At 47.1% G+C, this 25749-nt stretch overlaps 1 protein-coding gene across 5 annotated transcripts in view; it reads left to right on the top strand.

The window, feature by feature from the left end:
• LOC119458107 (protein enabled) overlaps window positions 1-25749 on the top strand; it is a 162353-nt gene that overhangs the window by 112888 nt on the left and 23716 nt on the right. For 3 of the 5 annotated variants that reach the window (XM_037719928.2, XM_037719926.2, XM_037719924.2), the window contains exons 2-5: window positions 16436-16601; window positions 18201-18372; window positions 21698-21818; window positions 23729-23769. In XM_037719928.2, coding sequence (XP_037575856.1) covers window positions 16436-16601; window positions 18201-18372; window positions 21698-21818; window positions 23729-23769 — 500 coding nt within the window. Of the gene's footprint in view, window positions 1-11677; window positions 11853-14507; window positions 14872-16435; window positions 16602-18200; window positions 18373-21697; window positions 21819-23728; window positions 23770-25749 lie in introns of those variants that run through there. The other 2 variants (XM_037719927.2, XM_037719925.2) reach the window with 2 other exon arrangements.

Here is a 25749-nt window from a genome sequence, read left to right on the forward strand (position 1 = left end):
CTCCGTGGCTCCAGACATTCTTGTGTGGCGTTGTTTATTACGCTTTATCTTTATAGATTTCCGAGCAATCACATTCTTCTCAACTCTATGAGGCACTGTGTATATAAGATCGACTCTGCGCACAATGTGTATAATCATTGCACATATTGCATTTATAACGTTTTGTGTTGTTGAGTGTATAATCGATTTGCAAAGTCACAAAGTATAGTTTGAAGCAAGAATTAGGCTTAACAAATAGCGCTAAAGACGGAACTAAACAAGAAGACGCGAGACGATGCGCTTTTATTTAGTCCCGTCTTTAGCGCTGTTTATTTTCCGCGTCATGTATGCCGAAAACTTTCTCACCAACGAGCGTTTTTCCATGTATTACACTTACTACCCATGTCATTCGCATATGCTGGCTGAACAATGTATACGCTAAGACGAATAGCCTAAGAATTTAATTGTACAAGCTCCTACCCACAACTGCGACGCACCTGTCCTCTATATTCCGTCGATATTTGAAATGAGTTCGCCTCCGCCATGACGTCACGGAATTGAGCGAATTAACGTACTCGGCTGGCGCATCTGCAAGTTCTCCTCAAGTTGGATGCTGGTTTATTTGCCACTGCCTTCTTAGGTTGTCGCCGACTGTATAGCAATTCTTCTATAGGAAACTTTCTGGACTTTAGCAGACGGACGAAGCTTAGAGGAGCAGACGACACAGGAAACAAACAAAAAGCCTTCTGGGGCCGCGTATGGACTTTAGCAGACTGACGAAGCTTAGAGGAGCAGACGACAGGAAACAAACAAAACCAAAAAAGTTGGAGCCTCCCGGGGCCGCGTTGTCTGCGGTTTTCGAAGTCGCCCTGGCGGTGGCGGTTACGTCGATCCGAGTTTCTGTCCCGCGTCTTCATTTGTCGTAACAGCAGCAGCATATACACTCCTTCGAAAGTCGTCGTCGAAGTGAAAGGCCCCTTGCGTCACCACTTCCCAGGCTCTCCGAGCGCGTAAAAAAGAGGATCGCTGATGACGCTGGACAGTGCGGCTGGGAAGAGAAAAGCTAACGATGCGTGGAGGCGGAACTGTAGGGTTGGCGGGGCGTGGTGGAGAGAGGAAAAAAAAAAAGTAAAGAGGGAGACGGGGGAGGAGGGAGGTGAGGGGGCGTAGCTATCTCTACTTTATCCCGCTGAATTCGGTGCAACGCCTGCTTAAGCCTCGCTGTTACGCTTGCGAAAAGGCAAGAGCGGAGAGGTCATATATCGAAGTCGCGTACGCCGCAGTGTGCCGACCGCTGCCGCAGTGTCGTTCCGCGCGCTTTTTTATTACCTCGAGAGACGTTCCGAGCAATTCGCAACGCGGAGACTTGGAGCACTTTCGATTATACGGCGCTTTTGTGCGCGGTCGCCAGCCATCGCGAGTGTCCCCACTGACGAGAACGTCGGCAAAGAGGAACGTATAGCAGCGAGTTGGCGCGATTTCCCAAACTGTTTAGGTTGCGGTTCGTCAGCTGAGATTGCGCTGTGGTCTGGAACGCTGCCATGCATGCTGTTATGAGCTCGCGTTGGGCTCGTAAGTGCCGTGGCGCGTATATATAGTTAAAATATTCAGTGAAGTCTGTATGCATATAGCAAGCGCTCCGCGAAGAAGCCGTGAGTTAGAACCTCGCCTCTGCGCACTCTGAAGTTGGCAGCTTCGTAGGAATCCTTGATGGAGAGGCGGGGAACGTGCATGAGGGGTCTCTGTGAAACGAGTGACACTGAATAAGATACACGACTGGGCGAGTTAATTGGTTTCGACGTGCGATTGCAAATGGCGCAGAATAGCACGAGACAGTGTTCGGTCCGGTCCCTTGTGTGTCCGGTCTTTTTGGTTGTACGTGTTTTTCTACACTATTTACAATTCTGCGTGATAATGTAAATCTGTGCCTAACTTATTTTTCTCTCGCGTTTTTATTTCTTTTCTCTGTCGTGTATCTACCTATATAGCCTCGTTATAACAAAACCGCTTAATTCGAAGTATTCTTTGTTTTTTTTTTTTTCCTCTGAATTCAGGGTCCCGACAGCAGTGCATTCATTTCAGAGCGGATATTTATGAAATATAGTGGCGCCGAACTGCGATTTCTACGAAATTTACAGCGAGATATCCACGCACGGGGCCCGTGCGGATGCAGGACACGCGATAAACCTTCGTTTTTCTTCGCAACACGGACAACACTACAAAGGCTATACTCCGCCACCTGGTCGCGGGTGTCAGTTATAGACTGACAGATCGAATATTCCTTCAAAACTCTTGTTTTCATTAATTTATCGGGACAGGGTTAATTCATATAGGCCGCCGAATGAATATAGCCAAACAAAATGAAGGACAGGCCTCTCTCTTCTAGAAATTCACGTCACGGCGTCTCTCGTGAAGTCACAAGTTGTGTCGCCGCCTGCCTCTCAGTAAAGTTTCAACCTGTGCTTGTTGGTTTTCCGTTATGAACTTGGTAGCATTGCACGTTAAAAAAATACAAAAGAAAGAACACGGTTACATACACAGAGCGCCGTATGCGTGTAACCGTGTTCCTTCTTTTGTCCATGTTTTCTTACGCGCAATGCTATACACGTTACCCTGTCTCTCGTTCTTGCATTTTTTTTTTTCCTGGCTTATACTAAGCCGCCTGGCCCATGGTAAGACTGGCATTTTTTACTATTACGTTATACAGCTCGAGTTAAGTTTTCTCTTTAGCCTATATCCTTTGAAATATTAACCTCCAGGTGATCGAAATCTCTCCGAAGGCCTCACTTACGTGGTGTCACTCTATAGCCCGTCTGTTACATTGTCACGTTAAGCCGAACATTTTGATTTTGCGGTTACAGAAGCGCGTGATGTACTGATACACACTGTAGCATAATTTACACCCTTAAACGTGAATGAGGGTGTATACATATGTCTAACTTACACCCTTAAACGTGAATGAGGGTGTAAATATGTCTAACTTACACCCTTACACAAAAGGGTGTAAGAGCGTAAGTTATAGACATATTTACTCCCTCATTCACGTCCAAGGTGTAGATAATGCTACAGTGCAGCCGAACTTCTTACGCGCTGCTCTTGTGTCCGTGATTTCGACAGCGCGAGTAGGACAAGGTCCAAGGAAGGCAGCGAACACCTGAGGATTCTGGCTGTCAACTGAAGTTTATTGGCAAAAAAAAAAAAAAAAGAGAAACGTACAATGAATAAGTGACACCTTGTCTCAACACATTCGGCCCGCACAAAACAACAGCTGATAATCATCACTCATGGCCGTGTTGTGTCCCCCCTCTCCTTTTCTTGATATTTGTCCGTTGCAGTCGTAAACGTAAAGTAACCCGCGTAATTATGTCGAATTGTCGATGTCGCCTATGCACTTCGACGCCGATGTCGAAGTGCATAGCCTGATGTATGAAACGGAGTATAGCTCCTCCTTACTCACAAAATGATGATGACCTTAAAGCGATTGGCACCTTACACACTGTGGGGGGTATTGACCTGGAATCGGGCGTATTTTAGAAATGAGTTGATGGTATAAATTTCGAAAGTTTGTTGTTATATTTCGTAAACAGATATTCTAATGTGACAGAAAAAAGAGAGAGAGAGTTGCGAGCACACATGTCAACGAGGATATCTGTGTGCCTTCATCCGTCGTCTAACCCGTTCAGCCGTTCGCTCATTCTGCAGTGCACGGAATCGGGCAAGGACGGAGTACTATTTTATGTCCAGAGGCGGGGGAGACGCCGAGAGATCGCGACTGACCACGGTGCATCGCATCTCGGCCGCCGTCGCATCCGTCGGAGCGTGTGCGAGAGGACGCTCAGACGAAACGCGACCGCGTCGTCTCGATGCCCGCACCTCGTCGCGCACAACACACGCCCGCATGCGTGTACCCGTATATCTGAAGCGGCCGCGGGAGGAGGAGTTGGGAAAGAAGGACTCGGGCTTTTGATGTGTGGCGGTAGTGATCGCTCTGGCGCTGAGCCGTGCTCCCTCAAGGGCTGCAGAAGATAGCGCCAACCTTTCCCTTTCCCTCAAGAACCACTTACTACTAGTGATCGCAGCTCCCCCCCTCGCTCGGCTTTGCACTGCTTCTTTCTTTCGTTTCGGCGGTCGCTTCGCCTGCTGCTGCTGTCGCTCTGCTGGTCAGCCATCTGCCGCGAGGGGGATGGTAAAAACCTTCCCTCACTGAAAGCCTCCTCCTCCTCCGTACATTTCTCTTTCTTTCTTTCCAACCCACCTGCGGTGGTCATGCGTGGCAGCCGGCGGCGCTCGCTGTGTCAAGGGCGAGCGCGACGTTCTGCCTCGTTTCTCTCTCTTTCTTCCTTTTTTCCGTCTCCGTTCCACCAGAAATCGTGCGGCGGCTTTCTCTGCTGGCTCCGTGACCGCTGCAACCCCGCCTCTCTTTCTCTCTGCTTCCTCTCATCTGCTCGGTTGACCGTTCCCGCGCGAGTAGCCCGCTAGCGTGGAGCTCCGTACCTTGACCACTCCCCCTTCCTCATCTTTCCTCCTCGCACAATCTTCCCACCCTTTCCTTTCCCTCCTTTTGTCTCGGCGACCACAGCGGCAACAGATTGTCTTGGGGGGAGAGGAGGAGGAGGCTGTGGCTATGTAATGTCTTTTGTTTAGGCGGCACAGACGGTGTCGGTAATGGCGGTGTCGGAACACGGCTGTCAAAGCGTGTCTGCGGGAGCAGTTTTTGGTTTGTTACCGCTGCTCCCGTGTAAGTGGGCTAGTTATGTCTCGCTGAAGTGGTAAGTTGCGTCGCAGTTGGAGAGAGGTTACCGTATGGGCTTAGTATCCTCGTAGCAGCCGCTTGCAGGCGGACGGTAGTCGTGAACGAAAGAACAATGGACTTCTAAGAACGGTACGCTTCGTTGTAAAGAGGGGGAGGCGATGCTTCTTTTTTTTTTTTTTTTCGGTTTCGCATGTCGTCGACCCAACTGTCGTCGCATTTAAAGTCGCATTTACTGGCGCTTCCTCGCGCCCGTGCCCGGCCTTTCCAAGCACGAGGCGACTCATTATGGCAGCGTGCCCACGTGATCAAACATGGCGGCGCCCATGCTGCGGCGCTGCAAGACGTCTGTTAGAAGCTCTTATTATCGCATTTGAAGGTGGAATTCGTGCTGTTACCCTAAATAATGGTCAACTTCCGCGCCAGGCGCGTGTTCGTTGGGCACATCGATAGCCGCGAAATTTGTAGGCGATCGAAATATACAGGTAATTGACTGCGGCGGCGCCAAGCGTAATGGTAAGCGAAAAATGGGAACCACCGAAAACAATTTATCCTGCAGCAATCTCTTGGCGTCGCGCAGGAAAACGCGTATGGAAAAGGCGGCACCCCAGTGACCGAAGGCATTCAATGATGATGATTTCCTCCAACATGGCGCCAGTCACCGGTCTCTACAATAGGGGGCTCTACAGCTTAATTAAATTATATGAGATTTTACTTTCCACAACCACGATCCGATTATGAGGCACGCCGTAGTGGGGGACTCCGGAATAATTTAGAGTGCACCTGGGGTTCTTTAACGTGCGCCCAAACCTAAGTACACGGGTGTTCTCGCACCATTCTTTCTCCTCAGGACCTAAGTTCGTACTCACTCACTCGCCCTACCGAAATGCGGCCGCCGTGGCCGCGGCTTAGCAGCCCAACACCATTGCCACCAAGCAACCACGGCGGGTGGCTCTACTGTGGCGCGAACCCACTTGGGGTAGAGATCAAGAATCTGGTGATAGTAGGAAAACTAGAAAGATTACGAGAAAACACAACGGCAACATATCATAAGTGAAAATAAAAGAATTGGTACCAAGAAGTCAGCCCTACAGCAACAAAATTATAAAAAGGGAATCCGGGGGAAATAAGCAACGTGAGAAAGTGGATCTCACAAATTTTTAACTGCTTATCAATTTACCTTTTTTAAAATTTGATTATTTTGAGAAGGGGAAAGAAATAATCGTGGTGATACGTGAGGCGTTTAAGAAAGGTCTTCGTCGTTTACCCCTCTCCAGTCGACACCATTAATTGAGGCTTCTTGATCATCATCATCATCATCACTACCACCACAACACGCGTCAAGCTTGTCCGCGCGGCGGCGCCACTGGCGACGTCCCCGCGGCAATCCGATTTCAAAGATGGCGTCGTCGCCAAAATTCAGGGGAGTCCGCGGCGGTCGCTCCGCGGGACACCCGTGACTCCCTCTCGCCGGGAGTACATTTCCCGGTGTCCCAAAATTTCCCGACGCCGAAACACCTAGCGGCCGCAAGTATGGCGTCCCGCTGCTGAGAGCCACCACGCCACGACCGGCCACGCATCGGCCGGCAGGCGCTGCCGTTTGACGACTGACGTTGCGAAACTGCAAAAAAATTGCCCTGGCTGTTCCGCGGTGTACCGTAGTCTACCGGTTTGTCCTTTGAGAGCCGTCACCTTCGGCGTCCAAGACGAGGCGGTGTGTTTGTAACTCCGACGCGGAGCTCAACGGGGAGTCATGCCGTCGTCCTTCGACGCCTTCCTGCAAGGAAGGGTCAAGTCGCTCCTCTCCAGCTAGTAAGTGGCCGCAGCCGTCGGTGGTGCACGCACGGTCGTACTTAGCGGGTGTAAATTAGACTTTCTCGAGATGGTGTTAAAGGGACGCTAAAGGGAAACGTTGAGTCGAGCTAGACTAAAAGATTATGCTTGTGTAATAAGGAATTCTTCATTCGTAATCAAAACACAGCTAAAATCGTAGCAGCGCCTTCTATTGTCGACTGTGGTACCTCTTATGTGTGGCGTCACCACCTCTGATTCACAGAGAGCGGCTGCGACCCGCCACTGCGACCGGCATCGCTTTTCTGTTTACAACGGCCGAGGCGGCAACGTGTGGCAATTGACCAACCACCCTGCCGGCTGCGGCAGCGGAGGCTCATCTGACCGTAACTGGTAATCTGAACCCAAGCAGAGCCGCAGAGTGAATCGCGCAAGCTGGACACTCCCGCCAAGCAGTACGCTTTGTATGTAGAGCTGAATAAAGGGTCTACAAAAGAAATAACGGCATATAGAGGGCGGTCACGTGGAGATGACGTCAAGTCCTCCGCTTTGGCGCGGGCGGTTCAAATTGGGAAGCAGCAGCGGGACCTTCGACGGCAATTTCCTAAGCGAAAAATTGATGTATTCGCATGCAGAAAACGATGGTGGACTTCTAGACCAATACTCTGTCGCTCTAGCTCGACTTAATACTCTCCTTTAGTGTCCCTATAACCTCGCGCATGTTTACTACGCCCAAAAAGGTGTACAGAGGTCAACACACTTGTCCAGAACACACTCCTGAGGGTCAAAGCAGCTACCAAAGCTTAAGTCGACCACCAGGTCGAGAAAAAAAAAAATCGACGGAAATTGTAAATGTAGTCGCGCAACCTCACATACGGCCGATTTTGTGCCATGCACGTGTCATCAGATTCGCCAGCGCTGTCCTGATAACGCGGTTCGCGCGTTCTAGAGAAATGTGTTGACCTCTGTGCGTGTAACGTGTGTTTTGCTTTCCTTCGCGACTATATGCACTTGTCGGGCGTAAATCGGCTTACCAATTGAAGGTGTCAGGGCTAAGACAACCAAAGACAGCCGAGAGAGGCTAAGAGACCGCACTCTATATAGTACTGCCACTTTTTCACACCGCAATGTAGTATAGCGGCTGGCAAAGAGGCGCAACTAACTAGTTCATCGTTGAGAAACTGTATGTGGCTCCCTTTCTAAGGGGAGCCATATACAGTAATTCTGTACAGGTGAACATACCGGAGCAAATAATACCGGAGATAAGCAAGAAACTCTTAGAGTACTGGTGGGAAAAAAGCAGGCAAGAGATTGATAGAGGCATAGGTAACTAACTGTACAAGGCAGATATAGAGGATTTAAGGAAGAGAGAAAATGTTAAGGAGTTGTAGGCAAAATGCTAGACCGATAAGCATTGTATAGCACATATACCTGATGAGCTCAAGCATGCTGTTTGAAAGGGGATACCAAAAAATCGTCATCATCAGCTACATTAAAGAGTGAAGACCTCTACAGAAGAGGGGTTAGCTCCGCAACGGTCAACAACGTGTTCGTCTGAGGCGCGATTTGCTTTCATTCGCGACTGCCTGCTGCTTTCACCGACACACAGCGCTGTTTATTTCGTGTCTCGGCGCCTTTTGGTGATGTGTCGAGCTAGCTATAGGCTCATTCGACCCTTTGAACTTGATTATGCGCGAGCGAGAATACTGGCAGTGGTCAGTAACACAGGCTTTGAATCATTGCATTTGTTATAGTTCTTGACTAACAATATACACTAAAATGGCAGGCCCGGCTGAGAGCGGTCCCGTATAGACCCTTTTAATCCACTCTGTGGCAGTAGTGTATTCGTGACCCCAGGAAACTTCGGGACATGCATTTTCGGCAGTCAAGACAGCCAAAGGTAAAAGAGTACTTTGTCCCATAGTGTACTATAGGCACATGTTCTTGATGTGTTCACATACAGGGGACGTGCAATGTGCGTCGAGCTCATGTATGCAGTTGTCGTGTTCTATACTTAACAGCAACACTTACTTTTCAAAATATTCTAACTGTAAAAGCTGTTGCCAGCGGTAGAGTTCTCTGTGTTTATAGGCTATCGTAACTTGTGATGGTCCAGAGATCTTATAACCGGAACTTTCGGGAACTCTGTAAACATAAAAGTGGTCTATACAGCGGAAATCTACCGCTGACTTTTAACCACCTTTGGTTCCTTTGCCAACCTGCACCGACATCTCGACACACGGGTCTCGCGCTCTTGCATTCCTCTCCCATACGGTTGGAAATCGCACCCGCAATCTCGTCGTGCTCATCCCTTTGCATTTCCAAGAACAATTACTGGTTCACCTACCATATAATTGGACCATTGCTCACGCGGGCGAGCAAGGTTGATGCGTCATATATGCTTAGCATGTCTCACCCGATCGCTGCCTTGCGCCCCTGTTTTTGATGCTATTCGCTGACTTCGTGACGTCATTCGGTGAGTGCGTATGCGGCGCCCCGCTCGGGTGATGCCCGATACGCACCCTGCGCACAACGCGCGCGTCACTCGAACGGAATCCAGGGCTCGACCTCCGCGAGACTCCGACCCCAAGTTTATAACACGCTGCTGCGTAGCCAGCGCTTTGTACGACCAGTCAGTGGCGCGCCCGATGTTTACGGCCTATGTATATATACTGGCCTCAACGCCGTGTGAGTCACGTGTGTGTGTGTGGGGGGGGGGGGGGGGGGGGGGGAGGCGTAGGTGCGTTGCGCGTCTGTATACATGTATACTGTAAGATACCGTTGGGTCCATACGCACCGCTCGAGCGCTCACCCATCCGCGACACCGAACCTGTACGAGCCGAAGCAGCCGCCGCTAATGAGAGGCGCCGATATGGACGAAGAAAGAAAGTGCGCGGCGATCATCGACACGCCTTGGCGAGCGTGTCGGCCGCGCCTCGCCTTCCTAATGAAGGCTATCGATTATACGCCCCCCCTCCCCAACTTCAAAGCACGTATACGTACATGCGTTTCGTGGCACGCACGCCACTGTGCGCCGTCGCCGCGCCGTCTCATATCTTCTTCCCTTCTCGCCTCCTTCGAGGAGGCGGCGACAAGGTTAAGGTTTGCGGGTTTCGCGGCCACGTAGCCGTTGATGATAGCCCGGAAGCACGCGAGGCCTTCGGGGCCGCTGACGGAAGTGGGTGAAGGTGTCATTTTTAGCGCAGCCCGCGCGCGGGTGCTGCTGGGGAGCAACGGGGAAAACGCGGGAAATCCCGTTTTCTTTTCCCGTTCCGGTATGTAGCGACGGCAGGTGGCGCGCTACCTGGCGTCAGCGCTTAATTGAGCGTGTGTGTGTGTGTGTATGAGAACGCTCCCTGGATGTAGTCATCGAAAAGAAAGCGATAGAAACAGAGACGGTTAATTGGGTACAAAGCATTGCAAACGAGAGAGTCCAAGGAGATTTACAAATGCGGAAATAAAGAAATCAGGAGGGAAGATCACAATAACAGAAAGGGAAGTACTATTTGAGGCCCGAGCTGGTTGCCAGAGGACAGAAAACATACCGGAGCAAATATTCGCAACAGGATGAGACATGTGTCTGCTGGGAAAAAAAAAAAAAAAAAAAAGATTCAACACATTGTAATGGGATGTCAAGATATTCGCTCTGTAAGGCCCGTATAACGTCCACCTTCCAGGATCGCTTGGGTTAAAAGCTGATGGGAGCGTTAACCGGTCAGAAATGGAAATGAAGAGACGTTTAGGGAAAGAAAAAAAAGGAAAGAAAGAAAACCGCAGGAAAGAGATCGATAAAACCGGAGTCGTTGCCAGGCGAACTGTACACGCACTCGGAAGTATAGCCGGTGTGCTTACGCATGTAAATTACGCTTCTGAAACAGCAAAGCAGCTGTACTCTTACCACGAGAGAAGGCCTTTGTAAAACAAGAGGCGCAAATACAAAAAAGTGGTGGCGTGAAGTTACCGCATCAGCTCGTCTTCACATCGCAGTTTTTTTTTTTTTTTTTTTTAAGCACCTGTTTTAGTCTAGTCCATTGTTTATCGGCATAAATGAGGGTTATATTGCGTTCTAGAGGAACCGAAGGCTCAACCTATAGCGTTTCAGAAACATTTCCCGCGCAAGGCGGCTGCCCAAATAGGTGAAAACATAGAAATCTGCGAGCTTCGCTTATGCGCAAACTTCAACGCTATAGCGGGTCGTGTCCAGAAGTCGGACCAATCAACCGACCTGTTGTCGCACGGGGGGTTGACCCAACCTAACGCGGCTCTCTCTCGCTCTGCCCAATTCGCGATATCGTTTATGTGAACCTGAAGATCGACCCGTGTTTGTCGGGTACGTAGACGTATAGGAACAGTCGCTGTGGCCAGAGGGCGTGGTCGAATCGTCGAATTAAGCCAACTCCGAGACCGGCGAAACGCGTTGAACGATTGTCTCTAGATTTCCAGGAGGATACTGCGGACCGGAGGATTTGTAGGTGATTCACGGATAGGCATAACTCTGTCTGGACTAAGGGGCACTCGCTGGCAACCTTGTGTCGTGAAACGGTCATTTTTGTACGTTCGACTACTATATATTATGTAGAGTAGCAAGTTGAAGTATAGAAAAAAAAAAGCGAAGAAAAAAAATTACGCCACTGGCCTGTATCATTCGCAAGAAACCTGTTGCTTCCGGACAAGGGATTACCCCTCCCGTCTTTTAAACGCTGTCTTTTCACTGCTTTCTCGCGCATACAGCCCTTCTCCTGCTTTGCAGAGCATCGCGATGGTTGAATGCATTGTTCTTGGTTCTTTCTTGTATATCTTATTGCACGGTGAACACAATCGGTCTTTTTTTTCTTTACATACGAGCCTCCCTCTGGTCGAATGCCTTTGTCGGACGTTGCCGCCGCGTAGAAATTCCTATTATTCCTTGGAGCGTTGCGAAAGATCGCCTCCAGAGCTATGGCACCACGATGACCTCTTGGTGGTCGCGCTGGGAATGTATAACTTGTTGTACGCAAAATGTTTTATATATCCTTGACGTGTCGGTTCGCTGTTGCTTCTGCTGACGTCACGGCGCCCTGCGGTGCGGGAGCGATTGTGATTGGCCGCCTTTGTTTGTCCCACCCGGTGCGTCGCTTTCAATTCAAATTGGTCCGCGAACCGTTATTCGCCGCTGCCGCGGTGTCCCGCGGTGTCCGTAGTCGTGACGTCACGTAGCTGTGGTTTGTGCGCGTGGTTGGTTGTTTTTGTGACGTCACTGTGCGTGCGCGCCTTCGCGAGTCGCCTGTGTTTGTCGGGCCGAGCGACGTCATTTTCAGCGCGTTGCTATAAGCGGCCGGATGACGTCCCGACGGTATGATATATGTCTTGTGTTACTACTGTTTCTTTTTTTCTGCATTTGCGCGAGGGTGTCGTCTTCCAGAAAACACTCGATCGCCGTCTCGGTGGGTTTTCGCCATGGCTTTCTGGGGCTCGCCGAAAAAACCTCCGTTTGCTTATTTTTAGATCACGCTGTCTTTTTTTTTTTTTTTTTCGTTGAAGTGCTATAGTTCGGAGCTTGAAGTATTTGCTTGTGGCACAGCTCGTTTTTCTTTCTTCTTTTTGTGTTTTGCACTTACTCGTGACTATTTGCTCGCTAACACTTGTTGATGGAGATTTATCTGTCGCCGTAAAATTAGCTTTGTTTCTAAGGAGCGTTTTTTGGCTTTAGTCGTAATCTCGGCGATTGCTGCGAAAGATATTGCACTGAACTTAATAAGGAAGCAGCATAGTCGTCGTGCAATTGTTCGTGCAAGAACCGTTGTCTAACGGCCCACAAGAATCGCTGCACCTTCTAATCCTTTTCTCAGTACGTGTTGAAGTCTTTCGGAAGAAAAGCATTTTTTTTTTTCGGTAGAAAAATATTCACACAGAGACGCACTGTATATACCCGCGTGCATAACGTAGGTAACCAAAATACCTGCTTAATTTTTGCGTGCTAATGAACGTTCCTGTAGACGCCGGTTCCTTGCGCAGATTAATTTGGAGATCAGCCTCGACTGACGTGCGTGGCGCCACGCACCTGGCCGTTCGACAAAAACCTTCGGTCGGGGCTGACTGCAGCCGATCGCCGCTGTATGCTGTAATTGTGTAATACGCGGACGTGATACCTTGCCGTAGCCGTATGGGCAGCGCTACACTTTTTTTTATGTCATCTGTTTGCGGATAATGCAGCTGTCTGCTGCCGCAGCCATATTGGACGAGTAATGCACGTTCTTGCGTAATTGTGGCGGACGAAATGCTTCGCCACATGGCCATGTGCGTTTTTCTGTGTGGCTACATCGCAGTGGCAGGAATTTTTTCAACCAGTTTTTTGCCTCAGGATCCACTTTCCAAGCTCCCCGGTGTTGCCATACTATATATATATATATATATATATATATATATATATATATAAGCTTTATTGATGAAGAGGGAAGGAGAGTTTGGGGTGTAGATGGTGGGAGTCTCTAGCCCAAGGCCCTGCTGACTTTAGCCACCCGCTGGACTTGATACTGAGAAGGTATCTTACCGATAGACTGCAGGAAATGCTATAGTAGAAATGGCAGCGTTGGTGTCGACGTGTCGACATCTTGCGCGCGTCTGTCATTTCGTCATCTTCGGCACTCAATAAAAGCCGAAAGTAGCTTTGCGAGCGTTGTATGGCGCAACATAGTTTGTCTTCGGGGTAAGATGTCCCCCTTAGGCGGAGAAAAGCCTCACAAGATGTCGCAACACGCAGAGCTGTTGTGTATGACTCCCTTTAGGGAGCGTATACTCTACGCTGTCGCAGTGTCCCTGCATACGGCAAGCTAATCTACTATACGGCTACGTTATAATTTCTCTGTTGGTGCAGTTTTCAGCTCCTGTCTAAACACTCGTCGAGCGTTTACCGCACCTGCGCCCTCGAGCGAAAAGGGGGCGTCTCAAGCGGGACGCCCTTGGGGGCGAACTAAGCCTACCGATGCGCTGCGCATCTGCGTTCGTTGTCGTCTGCGTCGAGAACAAAGCAGACGACGATGCAGAACGGGCTGGCTTAAATTTTGTCAAGTCCTTCGGGGACAGGACGCGCCCGCACACTGAGAGCTGTATTTGCTTTGTTTACGTCTGCTCAGTTATAAACCCTTTTAAGGCGAAAGCCTTAGATCTCTTATGTTTAAAGGTCGCGTTGTAAAGTACAGAAAGTCACGTGACTCAAGGAAGGCCAGAAGCAAACCAAAGCATGTCCAGCCGTGTATAAGAGATGAATAATGATTAGCAAAATGAATGATTGATTAGTGAGTGGATTAAGGTCGATTAAGGTGAATTACAGCAGGCTTTACAAGGCTTTCGCCTTCGCCCCCCCCCCCCCCCCGACATTTTGATCTTTACCGAAAATAATTACTGAAAGTATGTGATCTCCCTCCTCAAATAATCAAGACCTTCAGCAAGCCCCCCCCCCCCCCCGAAAAAAATCCTTGGCTATGGGGCTGACGTGTAGTGCGCGCACGTCGTCGACACGAGGTACCTTCTTTCTTCAGCGAAACCCCGCGACTGTGTTTTTGCGTTTTTTGTCGCGTACACGTAGCATCGTGTGCTGCAGGCAACAATTGCACCCCCGAGGAATAACACCGCGAGGCCAGTGGCGTCGTTGATGTGTGTGTGTATATATATATGCGAGCGCGCATTACTTTGTTTCGCTTAGTTGCGCTAACCTCCTCTTGCCGACGTTCGGCTTAGCTCCGCGAAGCGCGCTGACTCGGCAGGATTTGTGCCGCTTCCAACGTAGCGCGCACAACACCGCCTCAGTCCCTTCGCCGTTGCCGTTTGGCACCGTCGAAGCCGAGCCGATCTCGCCTTCTCCATCCTTTGCCCTTGACTCAAGGCCCCGGCCCTGGTCTTCCGTGACGGAGCGCGTCTAACACCGCGCAGTGCCGCTTTCTAATTGGTTAATTAGCACGTCTGAGAAGGGGAGAGGGGGAAGGGCCGGGTTTGCCCCCTCGGTGTCGTCGTCGTCGTCGTCGTGGTTGGGAGCTGTCACATCTGCGAAAGGATCCGCGTGTGTGCCGATTCGTTTGTGTCGGCTACTAGTAGTGCCCGGAGGCTTCGTGGGCGAACCCCCCCTCCCTCTGTGTTTGTGGTGCTGTGAAGCCTGGTACATGTCGTGGTGCTCGGGTAGCCACGGCCAAGGATACCTTTAGCTGTCGTCCACTTCGTGTGAGGACAGAGTTTTTTTATTTTTATTTTTTCTTCCCTGGACTGGCTCGCTGTCTTCGTCTGCTGTCAGCTGGACTTGAAAGAATGACCTCTCGGGTTCGGGAGATGCGGAAGAACTTTCAGGTTTCCAAGAACGATGTGATTGTCGTTGAGCCCTGGTGAGATGAGAAGGAGATTGAAGTCTCGTTGTTTTTGTAGTGGCAGGGTCGAAGAACATGAGTTGTTTTGCTGCTGTAATTATTGTTCGTGTAGTTAAAGGGAACAGGCTGAAGGAAGTGGCGCAGTTGTCGTGGTTTAGATCATGCGACACTTTCTTGTGCTAGGAAGCTAAAATTGGTTACTTAATGTTCTACACCAATAGCAGTCTTGCATTGTGATGTAGCTTGTTTACCTTGTATTCACAACAATACAAAAGCATTTAAATTGTGTTATCTGTTTTAATGTGTAGGCTCTCCAAATTTCCGGAGTCCCCCACTACGGCGGGCCTCTTAATCAGATCGTGGTTTTGGCACGTAAAACCCCATAATTTTTTTTTCTGAGTCGCTTGTCAAAAGTGCCTCATATTTATGAGTGGCTCGCAGTTTCCACACGTCTGGTGTTCGTTTAGTTGCACCTTGGCTAGCTGGCTACTCTTGGCATCTGTGACCTCGGTTGCACTTATATCTATGAATATTGTCATCATGTTCTTCTGTTCTGCTCTTAATTATTCATCTTCTTTTCCCTTTTGCAACAGCTACATGTTGAGTTTGAAGAATTACAAGCTTACACAAGGCTTAGTGGTATCATGCTTTCAGAAGCAGAAACTAGCAATGCTCAGGATTTTAGAAAAAAAGTCAGTTGAACATAAGTCTGCAGTATGCTCATAAATTTACCATTGTGCTTTCGTAGTTTCTCTAATGGCACTTCTGTTATGCATTTCAAAATGGCGTGGTTCTTTGCAGTTTTGTGCAAGTTCTGAAGAAGATTGCATGGTGTTAGCCAAGGAGTGACAATGTGATGTTCCACAAGTATTTGATAGTGGGGCACATTACCTATCAGAAATAGCATGTGCAATGTTAGTCGGAAAACGGCATGCAAATTTCACATTCTCTCCTACAGACATTTGGCAACCCACGCAGTTCTGCTGCTTTTCTGTGACGTGTCTCACGCCCGCTTCACGTCGTCACGTTTCACATTCGTTCTATCGTTACATCTGTTATCGTGCATTTTCGTGCACATTTGTTTTCCAATCTTTCAACTGTCATCGTCAGATGCCGCCAGAGCAACTGTGTAATGTTTGGCGCTCTTTGGCCAGTACCTGGCCCTCGCGCCAGTAAACAACATACATTCATTAAACTGTGTAATGTGTGTGCCGAGGGAGCTTTTGCATTACACCATACCAACTTTCTTGTTGAGGTGACTAGGGCCGGTATTTTGTAGCGATGCCTTTCCGGTAATAATGCCGTGTCGCGCTTATCGCGCTTTGTCAGTGGTCAGAGCGATGGTGCGCTCGCGTTATCAATGGGATCAGCCGGCGGTGGATGATCAGACTAGTGCAGAATAAGTCATAAGGCATCGCTACAAAATCGCGGCCTAGTACCAATAATTGGCTGATGCCAGTAAAATTAAAGGTGAACTCGCTGAGCCATTACTTCTTGACTGCAGCCACGTAGGCTTTCACCTAATTCTCTGAACTGTAGCTGACGACGCTTTTGTCCCCCCTCTTGTTCTTTGCACTTGCAGTGAGCAGTCTGTGGCGTCGGCCCGGGCGGCTGTGCTGGTCTACGATGACCACAACAAGAAATGGGTGCCCAGTGGCTCGTCAAGCGGCCTCTCCAAGGTGCACATCTACCAACACACGGTCAATGGCACCTTCCGCATTGTTGGCCGGAAGCTGCACGACCATGAGGTGAGGAACACCTGCCTTCCACTGCAGGAACGTTGCGGAAATTTTACAATGTGGCACTGTAATCATTCAAATGCTGGGAAAGTTGCTGTACAGAACATGGCTTTTACAAGTCTTTGCCTTGGTTGAGAATGTTCTTGCGACTTCTCTTAACCCTAAGGTTTAGCTTTGTCGCTCGCTCACTTTCGGTGCTCCTTTATGGCAGTTGAATGTTAACTTTTGAACCAATTTATTTATATTATTTATTTATTTATTTTATTTGTTTGCTTGTTTGATTATTTCTTTATTTATTTATTTATTTATTTATTTATACGTACTGCAGTCCTATTATAGGGCTATAGCAGAAGTGAAAAATAAATAGGAAACAGTAAATTAGCAAGCCACAAGGCAAACCCAAGCAAATAATTGAAGCCATTAACGTAGGCGAGTGAACACAAGCAAACAAAAAAATAATGGAGGTAAAGCAAATAACATGTTCGAAAAGTACTATCCTATTGTGACTAAAAGCTCCTTTATAGCAAGGAACGACCAGTGCCCGACAGCGAATAGCAGTATTCTATTGGATGTGTAATAAAACTGTATTTTAATGTGTTGGTAATGAGCAAAACAAAAATAAAGGCAGTAGGGTAGGTTTAAATCATGTGAACTATGAGTACATCTTTCTTTAGCAAGAATCAATGTAGTATCAGAACATGCATTACTAGTTAAAAACATCTGTTCAGTGCATCAATGTATCAGATCTTGCATTACATTAGTTAAAAACATCTGTTCAGTGCAAAGGGTTTGCAAGAACAAAAGTCCGGTCTTTGACTCTTCCTGTAACAGTATCGCTGATTCATCACTTGTGTCACTTGTGTCATTGACACTTTGTGGTGATAAGAAAATTTTCCTCTGGGAAGTCCAAATACACAAACACGTATGTTCTCTTCATTTCACAATTGTGAAATTTTACAACAGAAAGCTTGGTAAGGGTTCTTGGTTAGAAATGTTGAGCACAGAAAATGCAGATGCAAGAGGAGCAAGGACAACGCAGGTTTGTGTTGTCCTCTTCATAAATGAGATGTACAACACCGCAAGCAATCCAATGCGAGAACTTTTGACCATGCAAGGCTCTCTCAAGGTTGCTCGCAAGAGCTGTCTCCTAAATTCTATTATATTAAATCATCAGATAACTCTTCGTCATCAATCTTTTAAGTCGACTGCAGGATGCAGGTCTCTTTCAGACATCTCCGATTACCCCTGTTCTGTGTCATGCAAGGCAGGGCAGAGTTAGTGGAATTGACCTCAAACATTAAGAGACTGGAAGCCGGCAGTGTGCATTGGAGATCAAACGCTAGTTGATGTAAGAGAAAGAAGGGCAGATGAGGTCAGCAGGTCCTATTAGAATGAAATCGGATGTGAAGAGATGAGAAGTGCTGTTGAGGGAAGTACGGGGGAATGGGAGCGAAGAAATTTAGAAACACGTGGGCACGAGGTGGTTTTGGTTGAGAAACTAGCGTTTTAATAACTACGAATGGCACAGGCAAGCTGACAACTTACTGCTGTGGTCGTTCTTGCGATGACGGCCTTTTGGCCCGGTGTGTGCGTGTGCTCGCCTTGCAGGTGGTGATAAACTGTGCCATCCTCAAGGGCCTCAAGTACAGCCAGGCGACGGGCACGTTCCACCAGTGGCGCGACAACCGCACAGTCTACGGCCTCAACTTCAGCAGTAAAGATGACGCCGACAACTTTGCCGTTGCCATGCTGCGGGCCATCGACATGCTCAACCAAAACAGTGAGTCTGTCACTGCAGTTTGCATTGTGTGTTGAAACGTCCTCGAGGAGCAACAAGTGATAAATTGAGGAGTATATACTAGATAACAGTAATAATATGCAGTCAACTTGCAACAATTTGTTTAAATTCTGATAACTTGATACTGTGGTTAACCCTTTGTATCCCGCAAGTGTATGAGGGAAAGCATACTTTTGACTTTTATTTAATTTAGATGTATGACAGTGGATTGGATGTATCTCCTGTTCTATGTTCCTATTCAGATATGTTCCTGCTTAAATTACAATTCCTAGAAGCCTTGTAACAAGGCAGCAACAGATGGTAGGCAACTGTTAGTAAATAAGGGTTAACTCAAATTAATATCAAGACATTGATTGGTGCTCTGCTGGTTTTGTTCGTGTTGGTAGCTGCTCAATTTGAACAAGTCATTCAGTTAGCACTTTTTGACTCTCTTAACATATCATACAATGTTCATAAGGCATGACTAGTCAAAACTTGCTCGTCTTACATGTTCTCATGGGCACCAATGCAAACTAGCAGCATTGCGGGTGCACAGTTTGTGTATCTTTTTGTATTACTGTTCTGATTGTTCCATCTGTTCAGATGGAGTCAAGCATGCATACCTGCTGTCATTTCATAGCTTGGAAGCCTACTTTGGACGGCAATTATTTACCTTTTGATAATTCAAACAAAAACTTGTAATCCCAAGAAGTTTAAATGGTTGTAATTAATTCTGACCCTTATTGCAATGCTTTGAGTTGGAAAAGTGCAACTCTAACCAGGACCAGGTGAAGAACAAAACCAGCTGTTCAGTTCCTTCGTATACGTACATACATTCCGCAAACTAATAGCAGTGAACGCAGCACATATGTATTCATTTGATTTTAAAGACAACACTAAAGTAACTTGTTTGCCTAACCTTAGAACATAGGGCGTCAATGTGCGCAAAGTTGCTAGATAGTGTCACCTCTGCATGCTTCTGTGAAGCCAGCAGATGACCCGCTTAAACTGCTGTGCCAGCGCTGTGGCTACATACGTGCTTTATGCTGGGGTATTCTTGGTTCAGAACGGTTCAAAACCAACCAATAATGAGAATTATTTTTCTATAGTTTTGGTTGGCAGAGCTCAAAGGCCAGATAGCTAGCCAGATTCAGGAAAGCGGTTGGGGGTAGGCTAAAAAATGCTATAAAAAACAATTGAAATGAAGAACACAAAAATGTGTGTACTTAACTAGGTGCTTGTTAAAGGACCCCAGGTGGTCATGATTATGCCAAAGCCTTCCACCATGGCTTCTCTCATGACCCGGCATTGCTTAAACACAATCAGCAATTCAAATTGGGAGGCGCTTCTTTGGCAGCTAGGTTGCTCGTCACGTTCCCAGCTGTATATGCCTGGCGTCTTTTTGATTGTGCGTTGTGGACAAGATGCTCTCATCATTGGAAACCAAAATCATTTGCAGCAGTGCCACTAGTTATTCATCATATGCTGGAGCTAGTTACATTCTGCACCATGTATGCTGGGTCAGCACCTACGAACCTTTTAGTACACTAAATGTCGATACCCACCATAAGTCACAACCATATGAAGCTAACAGACAATGACAGCAAGGAAAGCATAGAGGGAATTACTTGTTTATTTAGGGTAAATGTCAAAATTATAAATAAATGAAAAATGACTGTGGACAAAAACATACTACTGGTGGGATACAAACCCACATCCTCGCATCACGTGTGCGATGCTCTTACCAATTGAGCTACCGTGGCGTTGTTTTCCCGTCCACTTTCTTGGGTATTAACGCGACAGCGTTCAGGGCCCCGTGTCGAGGAAAGTCGAGTGTCGGCGGTAGCCGGCGTTGGCGTCCCGTGAGTGAAAGTTGCCATATATATTCTGTACGGCGCTAACGTTTTTCTTTGATCACTGCAGTTGTTCATACCTTGTCTTACATTCTTTACAAAGTTATTCCTCGGAATTTTGAGAATGACAGGACACAAACAAATGTCGTGAAACAAAACGGCGCCAGTGCATGCCTTTTATGTTAAGTCTTCGGAGACTGAAATAATAAAAGTGCGTAACAATAACAGAAGATTGGCCCGCGCTGAGAGGCCACGTTTCAACCAGAAAGTTCGCCTTCGTGTATAGCGTTCACCGCCAGCGTTTCCCGCTAAACATTACGGTTACGTAAGCTGCATTTGCCGGGAAGTGTGAGAAGCAGTCAGGGAACTTTGGATGTTATCGTGTTCCACTCTTAAAGGCGAAGCTTAAGCGTCCTCCAAATTTTTTATGTATGTGTACTAGAGTTAACCCCAGGAGTGTGTTAGCCAGAGCCACCATTTACTGCCTTGATGGCGGATGTAGAAGATCCTTTCTGCCTCAGGGCGTCACGTTATACGTGAACTTGGGAGAAAGCATTTGGCCAATAAACCCTTGTATGCTACCTGAAGACATCAGTGCTGCTGAAAATGAAACACTCGCTATGTAAGGAAAGAGAAGAAAGGTTATCCGATGAACCTGGTTTTCGTAAGTCACTACCGCATAATACCAGTATACAGTGACAGCAGGGAAAACATAGGGGCAATTGTTTATTTAATAGAAATGTATAAACTACAAATAAAGTGATATTACAGTGGATGAAAAAACAAGTTGCCGCAGGTGGGATAGGAACCCACGTCTTCGCATTATGTGTGCAATGCTATTACCCATCATGTTATCTCAGTGGTAATGGCATTGGGCTGCCGAGCACAAGGTCATGGATTCAATCCCAGCCGTGGCAGCCGCATTTCGATGGAAAAAACAAACTCAAAAAACACTCGTGTACTTAGATTAAGGTGCACATTAGAGAACCCCTGGTAGTCAAAATTTCCTCACTACAGTTTGCTTCATAATGAGGTTAGGGTTCTGGCTCATGAAACGCAAGAATTTAGTTAAACTAGCTGTCGAAGTTAATGTTTCTCTGAATAAAGTGTATTCAAATATCTCTCGGGGTAATTTGTGCACACAACTATTCTGGCAGGGCACAACAAATAGCAGACAGCTATTCACAATGCCTTTCTGCATCTACCATACAACCAAAGCCCCCTTTTGCTACTCTGCCGAGAAAGGTTGAAAAAATAAAAGGTCTTAATTCACCGAGTTTCATATGGATTGAGCAGTGTCAAGTCAGAGTGAAGATAAAGTGGCCGAGGCATAATTTTGAAGATTTCTACAAATCAAACAGGGTACCCATTAGTCGACTGCATTAAACCAGGTTGGCCGCTCTCGGACAAATCTGGTTGCCTCTCATCACCTTGGTTGCTGTTTTTTGATCCCTCGCATTCATCAACATGTGCAGGTTCAACAGGGCCAAGGGTACAGCCGGCACCGCCTCCGGTGCCTCAGCACGCATCGCAGCCCATCTATCAGACCATCGGCAGTGTTGCACAGCAGGAAGATACAGACCACCAACGGAACTGGTGCGTCCGGCTTTGCACACTGCATCGCAATTCCGCATAAAGTCTCTTGGTCGAGCGCATACCTTGGAAAGGTCGGAAATTGTGTAGCTTGGTCAGGGATGACATGCGAAATTCCATAAGTGGGCTTTCCCACGCAGCGAACCTGCCATAACCAAGATGGTCGTGTTCTTGCTAGTAGCACTGTTGAAGGTGAGACCAAGTTGTGAAAGCTTGGAGGGTGCAGGAAATGGATGGTGGCAGGAACGATGTCTCCAGCCTGCACGTCGACACCTTATTTACAATTACAATTGAGCATCATTATAACGAAGCCAGATCGGACACGAAAATGCCTTCGATATACCTGACACAGTCGAGTGCCCCTACAACAAAATGACCTGTATAACAAAGGATTACCCGCCGTAGTGGCTTTGGTGTTACTCTGCTAAGCCCGAGGTTGCAGGATCGAATCGCGGCCATGGCGGCCGCATTTCGATGGGGGCAAAATGCAAGAACACCCGTGTACCGTGCATTGGGTGCACGTTAAAGAACCTCAGGTGGTCAAAATTATGCCGGAGTCTCCCACTACGGCGTGCCTCATAGTTAGGTTTTGGCATGTAGAACCCCAGAATTTAATTTTAACAAAGGATTCTCTATGTCCCGGCTGAATTCCTATCTTTCATATGTATTGTGAACACCTCTACAGCGAAGACCACTATAGCAAATTTGCCTGTTCAACAAATTTAGGCACCCCTGACGACCAATTTGTTACTTTACAACGAATGCACATACCCCCACCGCCACTGTCCTTTCATAGCTGCCCACAAGCTGTGGTACACGTAGGGAGTGCCGGTCGACAGCAGAACAAAGACTGCGCGTGACAGTCTGTACTCTGCTGTAGTTATGGCAGCCAAGTTTCGCCATGAGTCGTGCAGTGAGCCTCGATGCTATGAGGTCACCTGCAGTCGCACATTCCATTGGAAGTGTCCAGAAGAAAATTAGCAGCCTGTTTCCTTAAGTATTTCTTGAATTGACGTTAATTAACGGTTGTCTTTGAACGTGCTTAGCCAATTGGAGCAAATGGTACAGTGCACAACCTTTACAACAAAGTGACCTGTGCAATTCAAGATTTTGAAGGTCCCAAGTGCGTCGTCGTAAGGCATCTGACTGTATCCGTTATAAGCTTGCAATCTCTACATCCAGATATCGGGGAGAAGCGTTTTATATTTACTTTGTTATATCCAATAATTCGTTATATCTGTGTTTGTAATATTGAGGTTTGACTGTATAGCTCGAGGTCGGCTATCTTGGTTAGGTCAAACGAGATGTGTAGTTGAAGCACACTGGCAGGTATCGTACATAGTCTAGCGTTCGCTGCTTGGCAACTGCTTTGTTCAACATTAACCCGACAGGTGACAGGCAACCTGTTATCTGTACCCTCATTGGTGAGTCAAATGCACCGTTTGAAGTTACTGTATCCTTCATAAGCACATTTTAATGCCACTTGATCGAGCATGACTTGAATGAACTTGGGTCAACAACCTTTTATAGCTCCAAACCTACCCAATTAGCCAAAGTTGGTTACAGACCCAATGTCTGCGTATGAATTAGTTAAGAATTGTTACTTCATAGAGTCATGACGATGTCATCTGAGCCATACTTCCTACCCACCTCGGTGCGCCAATGGCTATACTGTTGCGCTACTGAGGTTGAGGTCGGGGGTCTAATCCCGGCGGCCACATTACGATGGGGGCGACATGCAAAACGCTCGTGTACTTACTAGATTTAGATGCACGCTAAAGAGCCCCAGGAGGTCAAAAGTAATCCTAGTCTCCCACTATGGCGTGCCTCATAATCACATTATGGTTTTTGGCACGTGAAACCTCGGAATTTATTTTAATGTAATTGAAGCCATACTTCTGTTTCCCATGCAGGCAAAATCAGCAACCGGTCCATTACATGGCAACAAATGCAGGTGAGTACTGCGATTACTCGATTCTGCTGCTCCTGCTGAATACATTCATCATTGGTGAAAGCGGTAAACTTGTGCTTTTACACGCCCATAACTTCCAAGCAACATTTTTTTTTTCAGCCTACATGTTTGTTAGATATTGCTTCTTGCGGGAATGTAAGTTACGCAATTATCCGTGCTAATCATCTCATCCCATCTTAACTCATATTCTCGATCATTGCATAGCGAGGGCCTCAACTTAAGCAGCCTCACTGCCATGAGGTAGCATACGAGGGTTTATTGGCCCCTTGCCTGCTCCTCATCATCGGCCTATATTTATGTCCACTGCAGGACGAAGGCGATCTCCAATTACCCCTGTCTTGCGCTAGCTGATTCCAACTTGCGCTACATGATGCCGGCGTTTAAAAGGATGTGCCACTTCCAGAGTGGCGCTGGCTAACACTACCAGGGCTAATCTTGGACACATACAAAAATTACATAAGAATGTGGACGGGAGAATAGCTGCCGTGATAGCATAATTGGTAAAGCACCGCATGCGTAATGTGGAAGATGTGGGTTTGGTCCCCTCTAACTTCCCCTCTAATTTAACTGGTGGTAAGTTACAACAGTTGTTGCAGTCTACAGGGAAAAAGACCGGTGCAAGTGTAGACACTTTTGAATGACTCTGCTGCAGGAGAACTGCGGTTTCGCGCTAGTTCGTGAGTGAATGCATGGAGGAGGTCACTTCTGCGCAATAGGTTTCCAGTCATTAAATAAGCCTGCCTTGCCTTAGGCAGCCTAAAAAGTTGTCTCGGCTTAGGCAAAGCAAGGTATTGTTTGGCCAATCTCGCCATGTCTGGATGCCTTTCAAATGAGGTGCTGGCAGTGCTGTGGTTTGTATTACACTTGGCTCCTTCAGCAAGGATAACGCATTACTACATGAATCTGGTGACGAATGCTGGGCCTTCCCCCCCCCTCTTTTTTTTTCCATTACTGTCATTGTCATGGTGCAACAGATGTGATCTTTCAGGTTTTTTTTTTTCTCTCATTTACGAACTTCTAAGTTCACCTGATATTCTGTTAACGGCATTAGTACATGTCTCAAATAATTTAAATATGCCTTTTTTTCTTTTGCCAGATGTACTCCGTGCAACCTTTATATTTCACTTTTTTAGGAATAGGAAACATTCCGCATTCATTTCAATATTTGACGGTCGTTTATTTTGTAAATATTTTTTGAACACCCCGAGCTTTAGTTTAATGGTTTAAGTTATCGTTTTAGTTTTGTAATAATTTGTGATAGTTTTATTTACATGTGTACAAGATGAACTGTCACTGCTGTTCCTATAATATATTCTGCTGCATTTTAGTGCTCATTTCGTTAATTCATTCTTTTATTATGTCTTTACAGTGTTCTTTATGGCCCTTATGCTTAGAATAACTTCTACATGAAGACTCAGCTAGTACCTGCTGCTTTTTTATGAAATTAGTGTATGTCACATTATGTGGCCCCGTTGTCATTTATCCTTGCACTTTGTGTTTCGTTACCAACTTGTATTCAAAGCAATCTAACTTCGCTATAGCAAAATCACATCTGGCACAAAAACACCTTTGTTATATCTGGTACAGTGTAGACCGCTTATAACGTAAGTCGCCGGAGTCTTGAATATCTGCACTATAAGCGGTACCGCACCACAATGAAAACAACAATTTTCAAGCCCTGCACGTATGCAAAACATGTACACCAAGCAGCCGCGCGTATCTGAGAATCGAAGCGTGCGACTGGGAGTTTTGCATCCATTTAAATTTACGAACGTTAATTGAACTGTTAATGTCCAAGTACCCACAATCTTCGCATGAAGCAGACAAAGTAATAATTAAAAAAAATGACTCAGTTTCGCCCGAAAGGCAAAGCATCAATTGTGATAGCAAATTAGTAGAGCTATAAGGAGTAGGGATAGTAGTTTTATCGGCTGCATAAACTTGACACATTCGCTTACTAAC

Source organism: Dermacentor silvarum, chromosome 7 (genome assembly GCF_013339745.2).
Source record: "Dermacentor silvarum isolate Dsil-2018 chromosome 7, BIME_Dsil_1.4, whole genome shotgun sequence".
NCBI lineage: Eukaryota > Metazoa > Arthropoda > Arachnida > Ixodida > Ixodidae > Dermacentor > Dermacentor silvarum.